At 41.0% G+C, this 21,009-nt stretch overlaps 1 protein-coding gene across 2 annotated transcripts in view; it reads right to left on the bottom strand.

Annotated features, from left to right (window-relative positions):
* Nucleotides 1–21,009, bottom strand: part of UNC5C (unc-5 netrin receptor C) — a 249,366-nt gene that overhangs the window by 79,742 nt on the left and 148,615 nt on the right. For both annotated transcript variants that reach the window (XM_030947608.1, XM_030947607.1), the window contains exon 2: nucleotides 13,857–14,078. In XM_030947608.1, the coding sequence (XP_030803468.1) occupies nucleotides 13,857–14,078 (222 nt within the window). The remainder of the gene's footprint in view (nucleotides 1–13,856; nucleotides 14,079–21,009) is intronic.

The raw sequence follows: 21,009 nt of genomic DNA, 5'->3' as shown, positions 1-21,009 counted from the left end.
AGAAGAATAAGGAAAATGTTCAGAGCGATGGTATTTGTCCTGCAAAGACACCTGTGATGGACCCATGCTTTCCTGGGAACACCTGCCTGCCTACCAAGTGTTGAATAAATTCTGTGTTTTGCTTTGCTTGCACAGTTTCTGGTTTACCTATTAAACAGCCTTTATCCCAGCCCATGAGTTTCCTCATTTCTACCTGCTGGATTCTCAGCCCCATCCCACCATGGGAGTGAGTGAATGGCTGTGTGTGGCTCAGTCACCAGCTGACAACCAGTCTAAGATATTCTTTTGTTCTAGTAGTTTTCTGCCCAGTTCAGGGTGGAGGATAGCAATGAAGAAGGGTCGTGACATTTGTCATAACTGGTCTGCAATTATGTCCCAGTCCAGTGAATTAAGAAGTTGTCTATACGTCACAATTTTTGCCAACTTACTAGCACAGCTTTTTCAATAAAATAAATGTATTTCTGGGACTAATACAACTTGTTCTCTGAAAAGGAGTAGGAAAGAACCAGAACTTATTTCTGTATTTGCAGGCTATGATGGATTAATGGGCAGAGAAAGGCAGAGGGTGGAAGGAATCTTTCTCAGTCTGCCTACTGCTAAAAAGCACAGGGAGAGGCACTAGCTCATGGTGTATATCAAAATCGAAGCTAATACCCCTCATGGAGCAAAAGGAAGTGTGAAGAGGGAATCGTGCCTTATATGCATGGTCTTTTATTATAACTGTATCCTAGAAACACAATAAAGGAAAGACACACTTCATACATATGGTCCTCAAGTGCTTAACTAGTTGGCTATACAAACTGTGAGGTAGATTATCTGGTCTTCAGAGGCACAAATGTTATCTTTTTTAATGTATGCAAATGCAATGCAATTGTAGATATTATGGCAGATTATTGATAACTGCAGTTATAACTCATGGCTTCCATATTGCATCCACTGAAGTAATTGGCAAATTTCTCAATGATTCTAAAAGAAACAGATTTGCTGATCAGATGCATGTTTTTCTAGGGAAACAAAAATGTCTCAAGGCTCTATGACCATATAAGACTGCACAAGACAATAAATGATCACCAACCCCACCAGAAAACAGAAATTTGTGATCAATTAATCGAATGTAATTATTCAGCTTGGAGTCAGTGTAGGTCACAGAGTTAATATCTACACCTCACTGGGCATCATTCTGCCAAGAAACTGTTTTGATATATTTGGCTGCCATAACTGTTCAGCATTTGATATTAATACCCAAGACCTGTGAAAATACTCCTCAGGACTTTGATAGAGCGATTTTGGTGAAAGTGCTACATTGGTATGTGTTTGAACCCTCTGGCAGAACAGTAAACAGGAACTATTTAGTTGCAAGACTAAATTGCACTTACAAGAACTCTAAGAAACTGCATGGATACTTTGTTTATTTTCTCTGTAAGCAGTTCAAACAGTTTCTGTGCTTTTGTGCTTTCATTTGCCCAAAAGGTATTTCATTAATTAGTAATCACATATGCCAAAGAACACATTTCTCAAGGAGATGGAACTTCATGACCTACTGGTCTGGAAAAAGACACTGCAGTAACACCTGCATATAGATAGCAGGTATATCACAGCCACTGCCAATAAGTATGGAAATACAGCCCATTTTCACAAAGGTAACTTGCAACCCTTTATACATTCAATTTTGGAAAGTCAGTTCTCAGACCATCCTCACAAACCTGATTATTTTGTGCTGCTGGTTCTCTCTCTGCTTAGACAGGTCCAGGTTCCCCCAAGTAGGTGAGACCCCAAATGTCCCTTCCCACTGCTTGGAGGGAATGCAGAGGGCAGGGACAGTTTCTGATTGATGTAAAGAGGCTTTGTGGAGCCAGCAGCAAAACAGCTCTGGGGTAGGGGCATTCCTCTGCACACTCATGAAGCACCCTTGCTGATATAGAATCAAATTATGTTCCTCATGTTCCTCATCTGATTTAAGAGTTCTAACAAAGCCTCACCAAAAAAACACTTAAAAGAGTAGCATAGTTTTGCCTCATGAAAGTGGCCAAGACCATAAGTCAAAGTGGTATGACCGTAAACAGATTTAATAAAAGAGAAAGAGATTGGTTTCTTTTCATGTAATCTTTTGGCCTTTTACCTTTAGTGGTAAAATATAAGTGACCAAAGTCAAGAATTATGATCTTTTTCTTATGGATAGCCCGGAATGACCCATCCAATTTATTTAATTGTTCATCACAGGTGCTGTCAACAACCTGTGTCTGTTTGCTTTACCTGGTGAAGTAAATTTTTGACGAAGGTAAAAAAAAATAAAACCAGTGCTATGCAGGAATTTAAATTTATTTACCCTCTTGCAGAGATGGATCCCTCACAGTCAGAGAGTTATTCCACTAGAATATATCAGAGTACTTAAGCTATAGAATTTGATGTTTAAAAATGAATAAATAGGCTATGCACAAGAAGAACAGCTTCAAATATTAAAGTTCTTGCTGAGAAAAATGTATTCTGTGCACCATAATGGGACTGAGATGATTGCAGAATGGCACACTTTGCCTATAGCTTATTTTCTATATAGAGTACCTGTAATCTTAACAAAAGACAGATAGACAGATAGATATCCAGAGATAGTTTAAAAGAGTAAACAGCTTTTACACCCAGTAATCCTTCACACTGCGACTGCCTACACCTGGCTTTGTCTCAATACACTGCTTTTACACAAATTGAGGCTGGCTGGCAATATGAAATAACTGTGTGAAGATCACAAACAATTTTCCACAAATATTAGCTTAAATATTTAAATTAAAATCTTCCAGCTATTTTTGGTCTCTTCATAACTTTCTCTTTAGGAAATAGATACATTCCGAACTCAAATTAACACAGGTGAAGGCAACAGTGTAATAAAGTCAAGATTGCTCTAAAATCAATGTCAGGTTTGCACTGGCTTGCATCCCCTACCTACGTTATCTAATTACCACCTAATGGTATTGAGTTAAACTAAAATCCAAGCTCCCCTGTTTTTTAACTGACTGACTTACACAAAAATTACAAAGGGCTGTCTTCAGAGGGATTTGACTTTGAATTTGAATTAAAGAACATGTATTCTGTTTAGGTTTTGTTTTCTTTCAGTGAAAACAAGGTGGTTTTGTTCTTTTCCCATTAACAACTGAAGGACCAAGTTGTGTAAGATGCAGAGGAGATTTCAAAACAGAGTTCTTGGATGCTGGTGGAAAACAAACCACATGCCCTGGTCCCTGCCAACATGGTGGGTTTGTCCCCTTGGTAAGGTAAAATAGCCCCTCTGCTATCTCCTCCCCTGGTTAATCTCAGCAGTTGATTGCTTTACATCACCCTTAAACTACAGCTGTTTAATACCTTGGAACAGCATTGGATTGCTTGTTCTCAGCCTACAAACCATTCAGAGATAAAAGAAAAACACCTCCCCCTTTGTTTCTTAATGAAGGCTATTTTCTGGTTGACAGCAGTTTTTGCAAATATGTACAAATTGATTCAAAATTCATTGCTCTCTTCCACATACAACAATATGTGCCTAAAGTTGCCACATTTTTTTCCTTTTTCCTGGAACAAAAGCATTAAGTTCCAGTGTAGCAGGACTCCAAAGAAAACCTTCCTATAAACATATATTTACATTTAACAATGGGCATCATAATTTCTGAACTCACAGAGGCTGAAGTCTAAGAGCAGAAACAATTGTGAATTGAAGCATCTTGACCCAAAAGTTATCCTGACACTAAGAAACCTCAGGTGGTAATCCCCAAACAATTCCTTGCCTGGCTGGTGCTGCTTACAGGGAGTGGAAAGAACACAGGTTGTCCACAGAAAAAAGCAGGAGTATGAGCTCTGAGCAGCTCCAGCTCTTGGGTCATAGCCCAATCTTCCCTTCTTTTGATTGAGGAACATGCAGCTGAGAAAAGATGTTGGTTTAGTTTTTTTCAAGGGCCAGGAAAAAAAACATGCCAATGGTTCATGTTTTACTTAAAGCAGGAGTTGAGACTTCACAAAGAAGATCTGTGCACTTTTCATTTTTGGTTCAGAGGATTTACATGCTCTTTTTAATGATCTGGGCCTTCAGCAGTGGGTAATGCTTCCCAGTCCCCAGCTTAGTGCTCATGCAAAATTGAAGCACTTTCGAGGCAGTTTAGAGCCTACAGATGAATCTCAATGTGCAGGCACAAAGAAATAATGGTCTAGCACTTCACAAGATGAAGCAGAGGAAATTATGAAAAAACAACAACAACAAAAAAAAAGAAATCTATTGAACTTCAAACATCTGGGAAGCCAAATGAGAACATCTGAATTTTGAACAGCATATTTACATTCCCTTGCATAGTGAAGGGGGGGCAGGAAAAGGAACAATCAATGGGTTTGTGTGTAAATTTATATATCAAAATAGACATCAAGTTGTTTATTTTACTGACTTACCAACTTACATGTGTTACAGATATAAAATATGTATCTGCACACGTATGTATGTACCACATCCACCCTGCATGGTTTTGAGAAGCAGAGACAACATGAAAATGCCTTATTTCTGTGAACTTGATGCAATGACACAGTTCAGTGGCTGATGCAGCTATTGTGGGAACAAGGACAGGCTCAATGTGACACAAGGGGTCACTCGGGAGCCTCCTCAGCAGTTGTTTTCCTATTTTTTTATTCTGCAATGTATAGGAACAGCAGGTTAGGGAAGAAGTTTAAGACCCCCATCATTTTTTGCCATTGTTCTGCATGCTGGGGATGGCATTTCACAGCTGACCTGGGTATCTTGAAAAAAAAAAAAAGAAAACTAAAAAGAAAAGAAGAAAAAGGCTAGCAGCTGCTTTCAAAGCAGCTTTGTCCACTGTGCTGTCAAGTGAAGTCACTCTCCAGACAGAGATGAAGCTCTGGGAATTTACTGTCTGCTCCCCCACCCAGCATGTTTTCAGAGTTGTGCCAGGGCAGCAGTCAAAACACCAGCTCCTGAACACCAGGAGGTTTTTCTTAGTCTGTAGTGAACAAAGGAATGATGGCAGGAAGGCATGCAAAAAGGCAGCCTGGTGGTCACAGAAGTCCTTTGGTGTGTACAGCTGGGTACAGCACAGTTCATGATACTCGCCAGCTACAGCGGGCACCAGGGATGTAAGCAAGTTCCTCAGCAGATCTGTGTGACTTTGACATGAAAATAAGATCTTTTAAATTATGTAAGCAAATGCTTCAAAATATCCCTGTAGGTCTAAATGCCTCCTTTTACTCTTTTTTTCCTAGGTACCCCACCACTCTGAATTCCAATATTGGTTTCCACCTTCGTTGAAAACCAGAAGCACTCAACCTAATTCCCCAAAGCAAACCTGATCTACTTCCAGGCACTGCTGTTCCTCAAGGCTGGCCGTCCTTACTCCTCCCCAGAGGAGGGCACAGCAACCAACCTAGGTGCAGCATCGGCACTCATCACAAAAACATAATTATACAAGTCACTGGGAACCCAAAAACTGCATTCAACCAACCAAGATCCACTCTGAATCAAAACCTGGGAGCAAAAAATAGAAGAGGCTTCAAGGGCCTAAAGATTTGTATTCAGGGAATAGAAGACACAGAAGTGTCTGACAAAAGACTCACTTTCTACTCTTACAATCAAAGTAGGAAGGGGATGAGAAGTTATGAGGAATTGTGAAAGGCATTCCAACAAAACCTGAGAAAGAACTGTAAGTAACCTTGCAGGTGAATGGCAGCTCTGCTGGTCCTTACCACATCATACTGCTCATTTATGTACAAATTGGGAATGCAAGGGAATGACAAAATGAATACAGGCAGTGAACCTGTAAAGGCGGCACAAAATTAGATCCTGTGTGGGTCAGAGCTGCGTGTGACAGGCACCTCTCCTTCCCTTCATAACATTAGCGATGATTTGGCACCCTACCTGCAGAGCAAAAAAAGCCTTGCTAAATCTGATCTATGTGCAAAGCTTTGCTCCATACAAATGCTCTTCTTTCAAAAAAAAAAAAAAAAAAAAAGCGCCCCATTATTGAAAAAGTTTTAAAAGAAAGGATTTCTCCAATGTAGTTTTAAAGAATAGGAATTCTTCAGCTGATGATTTCTCTGCCTAACGAGCTGAGAGGAAAACATAGAAGATACCACTCAGGTTACTGAGACACAAGCTTAGATAGACACCAAGGTAGTCTGCAAAACACTTAAATGTTTAGCACAGTCATTAAGACCCCAATGTCTCTGAAGAGTGTTAGACTACAGCCAGATCATCTGGCTGCATCAGACTAGAACTTGTTTGCATAGAAGTAAAAGTCAGGTATAATTTCCCTGAGTATTTCCAGGTATTTTTGTGAAGGAACTACAGCTTTACTAGTCCTACTCATTCTTATATTTAATTAACTGAAAAAACTACACTTACAGGATGCAAGTGTTCCTGTTCCATCTGCTACTGAGTGCAGCACTTTAGCTTGGCAGCACTCAAGACCTTGGCTCTGCTCTTCTTTTCCACCATGCTCTTTTCTGCCACTACTGTATCCAAGAAACAGCTGTTTTCCATTTAGGCCCGTGGGTGCAGGATGGAGACTGGGCTTTGGGACTCACTTCCAAATCAAGAACACATTTATGAGCCTTTCAGGTATCAGACCACCCTCGCCACAGGGGCTCCAGATCCCACACAAAGCGTTCAAAAAGAGCTGGAGGACAGGGATGGAAATAGGAAGCGCTGCTGTGCAAAGTTGTGGCTAGTCTGAAGCTGTGGTGGGTGGACTGATGTCAGAAGATGTCTCTTGGGGAATTAATGCGATTATGAGTGTGTAACAGAGGGTTTAATGAAGGAAAAACTTGGAAGAGAGAAGATGTAGGATGGAAATATTCAGGGGGGTGTCCTCAAATGCTTTAAATGAATGTAAGAGGCATCCATATTCCTCTTGTAATTATTTTAAATAACTTTATTTCCTGTCTCAGATTTGTTTTTCTAGAAGCCCACAGGAAACCTCCAGGACAAATATATCCTAAAGCTTTTATCTTTTGGTCCCAAAGCACTTTGCAGAGGTAAATCACAGAGACACTGAGTGATCTGCACAGATACATGGTGATTATACAGAAAATCTGGGATGGGCAAATGACCCTTCCCATGGGCCCATCATTACTCAGAGGAGGAGCATGAGAGGGATTAATTTGCAGGGGGAGTAGCTCCCCCTGGGCCCCCTGTTAGCATGCCTGAGTACCCTGAAGGACAGAGCAAGGCTGGGAGAACCTGCCCCAGTCATCTTAGCAACAGGAGGGCAGAGGGTTTGTGATGTCCACTGCTGCTGCCTGCAAAGGGGGCTGGGCACACACTCCCACAGGGAAAAAGCTGCTGGAAAGGACAGCAGTAGCAGAAGGACAGACAGGTCCCAATGGCTACGAACAGAAATAAAAGATGTCTTGGTCTAAGAGCTGGAGCAGCCTTCCACAAAGTCTTAGAGGGACAAAGCCTCCACATATAATAGTTTGATTAAATAAGAAATTGTTGGTATGTTAATGCACATACTGTAAGTGAATCCTATACTCAGTTGAGTTTAACTCAAAAATCCTCAAGTCTTTTGCAGGCCTCTAAACAAAAAGATAATCTCCCTGGGCTTAGGGGGAGTCTTGTTATTGCCTATGAGATTTGCTGCCAGAAGCAGATATCTGGTCCAGTGGTCTTATTCTGTTTACAAAAGTTTATTTCCCTTCTTCAGGTATGTCCTGACTTTAGCAATTTCTTCACTCACTTCAACACATTAAATGTGTATCCTAGAAAGTGGTGGCTCTCTGCCTCTCTGTGTGTTTCTTCTGAAGCTTCCAAAATAGCTATTTTTTCTACAAAAATATACTAATTGCTCAAGATAAAAGTGCAAACTTTGTCTGCTTGAACACACTGTCTGCAACAGCTTTGTTGTTGGGTATTCCCTTGATCTGGGTGAGAGGAAAACACGTTCCCAGCAGCTGATTTTGAAGATGCAACCTTGAAGAAGAGAAAACTTCTCTCACAGCACTGATGGGCACAGGGCTCCTCTACCCCAGGAGAGCTGCCTGTCAGGCCACAGGGAGTGACAGGCAGAAAGAAGATGGCCCAAGTGACAGCAAAAAATGTCTGCAGCTTAAATTTCAAGTGAAAAACCCCCATGGGTTCCTTGATATGTTTTATGGAAGTAAGGACCCTGTATTTCCCCAGAGAGTTCCAGATCTTTGGAGAAACTGAGTTATGTGCTTCTTTCTGCACCACCTGCAGCCTTTCAAACCATACATACATAAGCATGTTTCACTTGCAGCAACTTTCCTGAGAGGGAACAGATTTCAAATTATGAAAGAAAACAGATTGTAGCATCAGCTCTAACCCACATCTCAAAACTATTAACAGGAGTATTTGGGAAGAGATATTCTGACACATTTTTAAATTTCCTTGAAATGAACTGGATTAGGGCAGAGTATTGAAGGAGCAGAGCTAAAAATTGGCAATATGTTGCCGAGAAATAATTATTTCGTATATGGGTGCTTGATGTCTGTAATGGATTTGATCCAATGATAAACGGAAAATAAAATGACTTCTGACAATGGTGGAATGAAAGCAATCCTTATTTATGATGTGTGCCTACCCTTACTAACATAACCCCAAGGTATTCTACACCAGAGAATCAAAATATTGCAGGCTAAGTCTAACTGCAGCATTCAGCATCACTTGCTATATATTTAGTGAAGTGAATAGGGACACTGGCCACATTTGCTCAGAAAAATAGCTTTTTCCTTATCCTTTGGATTCTTCAGAAATAGTACAGCAAACAGGAGGCTACAGCATGTCAAGATGCAAAAAGAGATTAAGCAAAAAAGACGTGCATGCAGAGAAAGAAAATAGCTGTAAGGAAAGAAAGATCTAGAGGTAAAAGAAATGAGTAAAATATTATCCTTTCACATCTCTCCCTGAGCTCTGCTTACTTGGGGACTGGGGGCACTGGAATTTTGTATTTGGGCTGCCAAATTAAGTTCTTCAACACTGTTATTCAAAGACAGGCAATACTAAGAAATAGTGGCTTTTCCTTTTTATAAAAAATACTAAGATAAATGAATGCAACTTCTCAAAATCAGAGGTTCTATGATGACCTTTGCAGTGTAATCAGAAGTCCCAGACTAAACAATGACTTTTGCCATTAGCACAAAGTAGCCTCCTAATACATGGTGTGACAAACACCAAAATAAATGGCTTTCATGAGATGTACACACAGAGAGGAAGATGAAGCAACAGAGCATCCTGCGCTGGAAGTGATTTTCCTGCCTCTCTACATGGTGCCAGAAGAGCACAGTGACTGTGAAGGCTTCCCCACTGCTCTCTTGGCTGCAGGATCTTGTAAGAGCTGTCTTAAAGGCAAAAGGGCAGATGTCAATCCTTGATCTTTCTGTCGAGAGGGTGATCTATTAAAGGCTTGGCTAGCTGGGTATCTACTCCCTCAACAGGCTGCCAAACCCATGGCTGAAGTTAACAAACTCCTATTTGCCAGATCAATGCTGACCCTACGTCAAAAACTTGGTCTCCTTTCATTGGATCTGCAAGTCATCCAAAAATACTTTACTAATTGGGAAAGGTAATGGTGGGAGGTAAGCATTGGAATTTCAGTGGAGGCTATGTAAAGAAACTGAAGAAGAAGTCAGCTTTCTCTCTGAAAAGAAGTGCATATTTGTCCACTCCAAGTGCAGTTTGATACACTCTCTTAATCAGACAAAAGGAAGGGGTCATCAGCAAAGTCTCCAAGACCTCCTCTCCCTCTGCATCCCAGGAAAAGAAGACAGACAGTGTAGGCAAACAATAATACTGGGTGAATTGCCCAATATGTCTATTTAGTTAGCATTAAAAGCATCACAAATGTTTTCTCCTTGCTTGAAGGAGAGAGAAGAACATGTCCCTGGCATTGCAGAGGGCAAGAGAGGGTTTATAGACCATTTCACCTAAGAGTCACAGAGAAAATGTTCCAATGCATATCCAAACTAGAAAGATAAAAAAAAAAGCCCCAGATTTTTTTCTGCTTTTTCTCTTGTACATTGCTGGGATGTGTGGCTTGATAGAGCAGCATTTCATCCCTCTGGAAAAATGAAAGAGGTGCAAGACACTGATTTTCTACACATTCATAATTCCCCCACCACTGCAGAACTGGTCTGTGTGTCTCGGAAAATATTTCTCCATAAAAGCACACATGCAAAATAAAAATCACAGAATCACAGAATAGTGTGGGTTCAAAGGGAGCTTTAAGGTCATCTACTCAAATGCCCTACAATGAGCAGGGACATCTTCAACTAAATCAGGTTGCTCAGAGCCCCATCCAGCCCAGAATGCTTCCAGGGATGAGGCATCCATCACCTCTCTGAACAACCTGGTTCACTGTTTTTCCATCCTCAGTGCAAGAAAATATTTTCCATAGTCATTTTCAGAGGTACAGTAATTTGTAAAATGTGCACAAACTGCTCTAACAATTATTGATGCTATTGAACTTCCTGCCCTGTAACAATAGAATTTTCCTGCCCCCAAAAGCATAAGTTCTACAGGGCTCCTTTTATTTTTGTTGCTGTTATCTTTTATGACAGTCAGCCATAAAATCAAATGTGTTGCCTCAAAAGAACTCTCATCTCTGTTTTTTAAAACCAGTGTTCTTTTTTTTTCCCTGCATTAATGAGAAAGTATTCCAGAGACATAAAGGCATAAAGTCAATGCCCTGCCCTGTATTTCATATACATAGGAAATGAAAGAGTCAGATACGTACACTAGACATTTCCAAAGCACCATTTGACTTCTTTATGAAAACGTTCAGCTTTTTCCATAAAGAAGAAAAATTCCAGTGATTCTGAGGATTTAAAAACAGAATGTAATGATCTTCTGTGTAAAGCCTCAGGTTTCTCAGACTCAATCAGTATAAAATATTTTGCAAGGCTCTCTCTTCAGGCTAATTTAATTAAATAAAGTGGTACTAGAACACCCTGCCACTATCATGGTTCTCATCCTGTCCAACCAGAAGGCAACAACTCCCACAGAGTTCCCAGGCATGTTCTTTACAGCAATGCTTTACCCACTGTTCAAAAAAATCCCACACTACAAAGTATATGTAACTATTACTCTCATTTTGTACCTTCTCTCCTCCACAAAGAAAAAAAAACACAGAGAAAAATTATATGAATATTTTTTTCCTCTCTTAAAAATTAATACATATAACATTTCTATCTAGCAGGTCTCTTCAAGGAGAGCTTGGCTGCACTCTAATTTCATCTCATGTGCCATTGCTATTGCTGTGCTGTTTTCTCTGGTCTTCCCAATGACACAAACAAATTTGCCTTACGAGAAGAGTTAATCATCTCTACATAGATTTCATTCCTGGGCACAGGTTCAAAGTCCATGAACACATAATCTTTTGCAAATCAAAACCTATTTCTCTCTTTCATGCATCATTTACAATCCCAAGGTGATGTACTGCTAGCATCACACCTGTATTTTAGTTCACTTTCTTCCTGATTACTCATCCTTTAGAAAAGAAAGCACAAGTGACCTTTACTCTTTTCCTCTCATATTTTATTGTCTATTTGCCTTGTTTTTCTTTGCTTTGCTTGCCTACCTAAAGAATTGAAAGCCTGGTTCAAACCCAGCAGCAGAATATTTTCTTCCTTAGGAGGAGTAAAATACCAGGAAAGAAGGAAGCACACAGTTTTCAGTTGCTGGGATTACACGACTGACCCTGCAGAAGCACTGTGAAAGTGAGATGCCTTAGAGCCCCAGGTCACCCATGGGAAGTCTAGACCTAATCTGGTTTGTGGGCAGTTTCTCCTCCCTCTCTAACCACAAGTCAGGAGGCAGCATCTAGGTTTGGACCTAGAGGGATCCTTACATCACCCTCTGGGCAGCTCAGTCATTACTTCTGTGTCCTAGGTTACAACTGCACTAGATAGTCAAAAATAGCAAAAGAAACCAAAATAGTCTCAAAAGTGATAGAGCCCAAGGGCTTTGCCAGCCTGACTGGTGCAAGCTGCCGAGCTGATATCTCCTTCTTCGGGTCCTGGAATGAATCCTCACCGTCTCTTGCAATTTTTTCTGCAGCATAATGTGCAGTGAATATTGCTTCCATTGCTTTAAAGAAAATACTATTTTACCACAACCTTAGTCAAATTCTTTACCCATTTCTATACCACTTATGTACTACGAGCCCTAGATTCCAAATCTGCCTACAGGAAGGTGCACAAACACTGCAGCTGTGACGTGCATTAACCAATATTCTGGCAACAACCAGGCTGACTGACTAATTTGGATTTTGATGACAGTTTCATTTAAAAAAGCTATTAGTGTGACTAAGTTTGTGGCTCTTATGCTAATAATCTGACATGCATAGCTTCTGACACCCTCTTCCCTCCACTGAACTCCAGTAGATGATATTAATCTTTAATTGATAATAGCTCCCATTTGCATATAATTGCTGTTGTTTATTATGCAAAATATTTGTCCTCTGAAATATTTTGATGCTTCTCTTTTAAAGATTTGCCTTTTACACTTGTAGAATTCAATTTCCTTTATAGCATTGCCAAGTTTTCCCACAATGTGATTTTTGAGAAAAAAGAATGAATATTTCACCTGTAGTGAAAAACATTCATGTTTCTAAATGGTGATGTTCATGAAAACTGAAAAAATTAACTCAGTCATAGCTGTCCTTCTGTTTGCCCATCTTCATTCCCTTGGGCTCCCATGGAATAAAAAACCCTGAACATGTATTAAGCAACATGATTTCCTTTTTTTTTCAAGTGCTTCTCCTGCAGTCAACTTGTGGAAAAGCCAATTTTTACAAACGAATACACAGGCCCCAAGTCTAATACAGATTTTTTTTTTACAGCCTTTTTTCCTACACCAACCTTCTCTTTTTCAAGCAAGAGTACCAAGAAAAGCTTATGCTTTTGATCTCTGTGCAAATAAATGAGCTGAAACAAATAAAACCTGGTTCACAAGAGACTTCCAAGACATCTGGTGGAGTTATTTTTCTAAGTAATTAGACCAAGTGGTGGTGCAATTCCCAAATGGAAAGTGTACCTTCTCGCTTGGTATCCAGTTATTTCTCAGGGCCATCAAAACAGCAGTAAGTCCTGCTTCTCTCCTTGCCTGTGTCTCAGACTCTATTGATTACCAGTCTTCCCAAACACTGCTTTATTACTCAAGTTTTTAACCCTCCCCCCCAACCCTTTTTTTTTTTTTGTGCTATGAGGACCCTGTTTTACTTCCATGAATGCCAGTGGGATTTCTGGTATTGACTAAGGAAGGATGCTAAGATCCTGCAGTTCTCCTTCTTACAGGCTCTACAGAGCAGGCAGAACTGTGCAATGAATAACAGCAAGGTGCTTGCTCTGGATCAATAGTGCTCTAAAGTGTGCCCAGGTGTGCTTTCTCCTTCTTTCTTGCTGAAAACTGATTAAATTTCTCCTTTTTTTTCTTATAACTCCCCAAGAAAACATCATTCTAGTAACAACCCAATTGCTCCTTGACACTTTGGGGAGAACGTGGTTCTCAGTCTGTGACAACATCACAGGGCAACCACTGTGAATTTGTGACACTGGAGAAGTGAACTGGGAGTAGACCTGTCTGAAGAAAGGAATTTCATTTTGTTTGTGCATGGTTCTCCTGGTTTTCTGGTTTCAGATTTGGTCAGGGTGCTCTACACTCCTGTTCCACTAGCTGACTTGGATGCAGGCACCACCCCTGTGCTATGACAGGAACATTTTGTAACGCCAGATATGCAATTCCCAGCTGTAACAGGAGTAAAGGAAAGCAGCTGCCATATAAAACAGCTGCTAGACTACAACAGTGGGCTTGGTATTAACGGTGTTCATTCTCATCCCTTCACAACATAACACAAACTCACCAGAGGTTTCATCTACTCTCTCGTCCACCACGTGGTCCTTCTGATGAACCCACTCGCTGTTGCACTTAAAATAGATTTGTGTGGCTGGGCTTGCTTTGCAGTACAGATTCACAGGCTTGTTCTTCACAATGTAAGCCTCTTCAGGTTCAATGAGGAAGTGGGGCAATGGCTCTGGAGGATCAGATGGAAAAGTTTCTGGAAGCTCATGAAAAAAGTCATCATCTGTAAAGAAAAAAAAGAATCAAAATTCAGCTGGCAAACACTTGCAAAAACTTCATGAAAAGTAAAAAAGGTGCATATTTTTTGAATAAAATGTTATCTTAGGAGCATTCCTAACTGAGGCTTAGATGCATTGCTGTTTCCAGACTGGAAGAAACTGTTCTTTACATCCTGAGCATTCTTTCCTCTCTGTGATGTGACAGGGTTGTGCACATTCACAGTCTGGGATCAGTCCTTTGTTACCATCATTGGCAATACCAGCAATAAAGCTTTGTGTTAGTGCTTGGTAGAGTTGCCTGCAAAACCATAAAGAGAAATAATAGAAACTTTCAGAGGCTTCAAGGCCACATTTTCAATAGTGACTTATCACACTGCATAATCAGGTGGATGCAATAGCTACTGCCAGCTGGGGCTGGTCTAAATAGGAAACAGTACCTTTTGTTTCAGATGAGCAATTTGAAATCTGCTGAGGGCAAAAGTCTAAATGCAAGTCCAGTCTGCACCTCTTTGTTCATACTCTGACCCTTCTGCTAAGACTGCTAATGAAGGTGACAATCTGTGCTTTATTTCCTCTGTCAGTAGAACCTTGGTCTGTGCAGTCCAGCTCTGGAGAGGATGTGGGAGCTGGGGCATGGGGCAGGGAACCTCTGAAATGGTGACATTTTGGGCAAACTTGGACACATGCTATTGACATAAGGACCCTCAGCACCTCTCTGGTGCCGCTAGTAAAGAATTAAGTCAATGAAAGTAGTCTGGAGAAGAAGGAAAAGAATCTGTTGCACGGGAGGCAAGACTGAAAACACCAAACATGCATACTTCCCTTTCTCCCTCCCTCTTCACAAATCCCCTTTTACAACCCCTCTGCCCCTTTGTGCAGAGGAACTCTTCCACATCAGAAAGCACCAAATTCAGCAGAGAATAACCTTCTCCCCATCTTCCTCCCCTCCTGCCATCAGAGCACATCAGGAACATCCAAAAGGCTGTTGCAAAGTGGTGGGGGGCACCAACTCCTGACAGACCCACCAGCAGCGAGCTGGCAGCTCTGAAGGCCTCACTCAATCTCTCCTTTCTGCCTCTGGCACAGTTATCATTATACCTCACGATGGATGCTGATGCTGATCAATACAACTCCATGGAACATCCAGCTGAAAATCCTGGCTGGCTGTCTCCTCCCTGACACTCTTCATGAAGATGAAACGTCAGACGGCTCCCTCCCCAAACCTGAGACCTCCCTGTGCAGGCCCTGTCCAGAATTACAAGGGGCATGACTCTCCTTCCAGTTACCGCTTTTCAGAAAGACAAGAAGGAACAGGGATGAAGGAGAGAGGGAAAGAAGGTAATATGGTACCCATCCATGCAGCTGTATGAAGGTAAATTGCATGTCTTTATCAGTGATGGGAATACCTTACAGAGCAAACCATTTTGTGAACCTCCTAAACTGTTTATGAAGAGAACATATGCTCACCATTTTTTTTTATTTCCCACTGCCCTTCATATTAATTTAAAAATACTCCTGTCCTTCTTGGTGTCTCATTTTATAAGGAATATTAGGCCTGACTCACTACTGCATCACTCCCTGAGAGTTAATAGAAGTGAACTAGTTCAAAGATAAAAAAAGGGCCAATAGATAAGGCCTGACATTCTTCTAGCAAAGGGAAAATCTGTGACACACTATAACACTTCCATTTCCATCTCCAATTAATCATTTCCAGATACTCAAATTAAATTTAATTTTTTATCACTTTCCCATGCTTCCTTTATTTCTGTAGTTTCCTTTTCACTCTGACCACACCAGCCTCCTTCCTCTGCAATCCTATTTCCTCTCCTCATTAGGGATTTCTTCCGTACTCCATTTTACTCCCTGTTTTTTTCCAAAAAGAAAGACAAGTTACAGTAAGTTAATGGGAATCCTTATTTGGTTTCATGACAATGAAACATGTCTGAACTGAATCAAGAGGCTTTTTGGCATTCCTCATCCTTTTCCCATGCACACCTCCCCTCTTCCCCTCTCCCACATGCTGCTCCATAGACATCCACGACACAGAAACATTAGAGATGAATCATTTCCCCTGAATTGCCACAGGACGTATCTTTTTCTTCTGGTCATTTAATTGCAAATCAGCAAGCAGACAGATGGAAACTAACAAAGCACACATATGTTTTATAATTAAACAAGTATTGCTTCGCTAATTTCTGGTGACTGGAAGAACAAATGTATTTATTTTCACCACTAAATTTCTGCACGTTATCAAAGGCAATAATTACAATGCCTGACCAATTAACTGCACCTTATCAAAGATAACTAGAAAGTCTAAAATGAGGGATCAGCAAGCTGCAAAAAAGAAAAAAAAAAGAGGTTTTCAAAATTATTTTTTAATCAGCCTGGAAAATGTGTGTGGGTTTTGGCTTTTCCTCCTGAAGGTAACTATTTATTAAGTTTAGGTATTATTTGTATGTATTCAAAGTACTGCCCAGTACATTATGATCCAGTCTCACATTTTGATTGTGGTGATAGCTGCTTGTCTCCACCAACCTGGCATCCCAGAGCCAGATACAGCAAGCCTGCTTTCTTACTGCCTTCTTGCTTTGATTCCTCCTTACTCTTCTTGAACGACAATAAAGCTCAGCTTTATTTTTCCACACTCTCTCATTTCTATCAAGAGGCATCTGAACCACTCTTAAATGTTAGGGATATAGATGGAAACCATTCACAAACTGTCACACAAATAGTGCTCAAAGGCTGCCTCGTCCCTGGAAACTGGCATTTAAAACCATCACTTTCAGAAAGAATTTAAGATAGTAGCTAAGACTTTTTTTTCTTTTTAAACTTGAGAATGCTCATTCAATCCCTGCCCTCATACTGCTGCTGTTAATAGCAACAATGGTGTTTTTTTTATAGAGCTGTTTCTCAAGAGGAACATATAGAATATCACCATGACTGCGTTTGGCAGAGAAAGCAGCAATCCCACTGTAAAGCTAGTCCACCTCCATTAGCACTGAAGGACCCTTGCTCCTGCTTTTCACTGCTGAAAGGCAACAGGTGGCCTAATCCACCTGTGTGAATCACAGTGGGAAGTCACTTGGTGTTTCCTGCATCCCCCAAAGAGATGGGGTCTGGTGCTGCAGGGAGGCAAAGCACCTCTCCCCTCTCACCCAGGCACACCAGCTGAAGTGGCAGGATGGTGCTTTACAGGTCGAGAGGGTGTGCAGCTCCAGTTCCCCTCCAGTGCCAGGCTGTGACACTTGCTTCTCAGGATGAGAATCTTTTGATCCCCTCACCATGGCTTGCACATCACACCAGGCGCAGCTGTGTCACAGCTTAGGACAGTCAGCCAACCGAGCTGCTGATCTGGGACAGGGCTTTGAACCATCAACCTTAACACATACCTTGGAGCCAAGTCTTGCATTTCATTTTTTGAATTATAGCCATATGCTGTCGTGCTTTCACTGTAATGCTTGCAGCAACATGCAAGCATAATTATAATGTTAGTGTAATTATATAGCAAAATATTCCTAAAAAATCTGACAGAAAATGCCAATATATGACATTTGACTGTGTTGGGATTTTTTGCAGTTCTCTAGAAAACAAGACTTGGTAGCACCAGAGCAATCTAATGAATCCGTGTTTTCATGAGGACACAGTTTCTAACAACTGAAAAAAATTAACACTTCCATCAGTTTCTGCTGACCAGCTCCACTTAAACACAGATCATTCCTGTGAGTCAAACTGACTTAGATTTTTCAGGGATCATTTTGTTATCACCATGAGGCCTGTTGAGCCAATGTCTATAATTTGGATAGGGATTGTCTGTCATGGTGTGCTCCATTGCTGCATGAGGGGATAAATCTTGCCTGAGACTTTGATCTGCATCTTCCTGATGGTTATCGCCAGTTATTTGAAATGCTCATCTCCCAACAGTGCAGCAAAGCAGCAAACTTTGTAACTCTCTTATTAAACTCTCCTAAGCAGCTAGACATTTTTTTTCTTTTGTCTGGAGGAAAAAAGCTAATTAAACCATTTGGGAGTGATCTGGAAGTGCAGATACAAACAAACACTAAAAATTCACATACTTGATTTCCAATCATTATGCCAATGTCATGTGCAGCAAGTTCCCCTCACAACTTTGATCAAACACAAACACAAGACACACATTGTTCTCCCCTGTTGTAACAAATCCCCTTCTGCGCTCAGTAACTTTGAGCTGCAAGTTTACTTCTGCAGTATGTCACATTCATCTTTATTTTCACATAATAAAGTGTACAGCCCATCTGTTGTTATTGACTGATTTATATTAGCAAGACAAAAGACCTGATTAATGGTACTGCTAAACTGGTTCCAGTCGTGCAATTCATTCATATTAAGAAAATAAATTTTTAAAAGCCACTTTAATCTATAAACTTAACTTGGAATTTTTATTTTAATTGCTGGCCCAAATTCGGATAGACTTTTATTTGCCCTCTGTAGTATCTGACAGCTATGTTTTTTAAAAGCAAAGTCAAAGGCAAATCTATAGGAATAGGGGAATTGCCACTGAAATCAGCATTGATACAAACTGGCATGGGCTGTCACATGTAGAAATTTTAGCTTAATTTTAGTTCAGTTTTCTTTTAAGGTAAAACAAATCTTTGCCTAAGTCAGGAACCTTTTGATGTTAGGAAAGGTCTTTACTCTTTTCATGCATTTGCCTGTAAAACTGTACATATTATAGCTCTTCATGCATAACACGTGAAAAGAGAGATTTAATGGCATATTTCCCCTTTTATGGATTAGTATCCCTGCTCTAATCTCTGGCAGGAAAATATTGTGCTCCATACACCAATCTATTCATCTCTAGATCACTAGTTTTATTACTATATACGAAGCTTTAATTCTCATCAGCCCAGCATATAACTCAGTATATATCTGAACTGCGAGACTTGAACTATTATTGCTTAGATGATAATATATTGGACCATTATCTCTTCATGCGAGACCTGAAGCAAATTCTTCTCAAATGGAATTTGCTTCAGAATGATTCAAGAGCAATTTAAAATGAATGGCTGCAAAGTTAATTCTATTTGCATTTGGATGCCCATCACTCGGCAAGACCATTCCCCAAGCGTTGCAAGAAAGGCAGCTGGAGTTTACTGTATGGATGGGATTTCTGTTCAGGTTTTAATGTTATGATTAAAAAGCTTTCTAGAGCAACAAGTACTGTTTACTGTGAAATTAACAGCAGGTGCTAGCTCAGCCAGACAGCTTATCAGGATGGAGGCAAGGGTTTGGATTACAGTGCACACTCTTTCAGGAAAGGAAAATTGCTCAGCTGGAAGTCCTTTAGTCACAGGGTTTCCTATCCTCCTAGGAAGGGCATGCAGTGCCACCAAATGGGAAGCAAAAAATGCTGTATGCCAGAGCCAGCCTTCACCTTAGAGACCCATAACACTACAGAGCTATGAATCCAATATTAGTCCAAGTTGAATAAAAATTGGGAGAAAACAGGACTTATTTCTAAGAATCACTAATGAACACTTTCCATACCAAAAGGCCCTCTCAACCCTGCCTCGGCCTTGGAGACCACACAGGGACAGAGAACTGGCACAGCAAAGTGCAGCCTGTGCCCTGATAGAGAAAGCACATTTTCCTGCCTTGACCTGGGGAGAAGGAAAATGTCTTTCTCGGCACTTACCCTCTGTCAGCCCTACCTCTGGCTGATTGCAAGGTGAGCATGCAATAAGGCAATCACTCCTCATTCTTCAGCACCACAGAAGGGGAAGGTATCCTCAAAAAGCCCAGAAAGTCTGCAATTTTGCAACAGCAAAATATTTGGCCAACCTTGGAGGCTGGCATCTGCTTGGTTGTAGCTAAATTCTCTGGCAGGCCTTTATGTGCCTGAAAATGAGGCTTGGTTTTGTGGCAGCCCACAAACCAGATTCTTGCTAACTTTGCTGGACCCTCCTGGGAGCAAGGTCAAGGGAATTTCTGACTCAGATTTACTGAGCACCCACAAAATTAAATACTCTTTTCATCAGGGATGGCAGAGTGCAGGCACAGTCTGGGAAAAGTGACAAAGAAATCGATAGGGCATGCAATGTTCATCTTTTTTGGGTGACTTCAGTCCAGAAACAGAATAAATAAAGAACACATAGAGGAATGAGCTTTCCCTGCATCTGCAGCAGCTCAGTGAAGACTCTCCTAGCACATCTCAGCTTAACAGCACATCCCCAGGAGATCAAACCCAAGCTTCGCTTGTACTTAACAAAGAACATATGCACTGAGCAGCTACATATCCGTCAGAAGGCTGCTGGGCAAAAGTCTCCCTCTCAAACACAGAAACATCAAAGAAAAGGCAAACACATCCTTTCCTGCCCTTCTGTACTCCTAGAAAAAAAAAGGAACTTTCACAGCAGCACAGGAATCAATACTTGATCCACGGTCAGCCAAAGGCACAACCTGAAGCCCTTTAAAAAACCCAGACAATGGGCATCTCAGACACCAGAAATTCTGGATTATTGGCTGAACTAAAGTGTCCAGGAAGGAGGTTTCTGATATTTGGACTCAGTCCTACTATACAGACCATCCTAAATAAAGAAGCCATACCTAGAACAGTAATTGTGCTTGTTATGCCACCATACTCTTGCTACTCTTTCTCAGGAAGCTGTGAGGAGCTGAAGGGGAGAAGGAGACACCATGCTTTCCCTTTTAACAGCACTGCAAAATCTGCCATTACACTGGGGGACTGTTAGGGGTGGGAGTTGCAGCTCAAGAGCAGGGAGGTTTCACAGTCAAAGAAAGAAGCCAACTGAGTGGCTGCTGGTGCTCCCACCAGGCAGCCCTATGTGGAGTGGAGCCCTCTCCTCTTGTGCACTCCTCTCTGTGATCATATTTTATGTGAATGCTGCATGCCCAAATAGAGAGCCGAGGGCAGAGGAAGATGAAAGGAAAAATGGTTAT

Source organism: Camarhynchus parvulus, chromosome 4 (assembly GCF_901933205.1).
Source record: "Camarhynchus parvulus chromosome 4, STF_HiC, whole genome shotgun sequence".
Classification (NCBI taxonomy): domain Eukaryota; kingdom Metazoa; phylum Chordata; class Aves; order Passeriformes; family Thraupidae; genus Camarhynchus; species Camarhynchus parvulus.
This window is presented reverse-complemented; position numbering and strand designations above follow the sequence as displayed.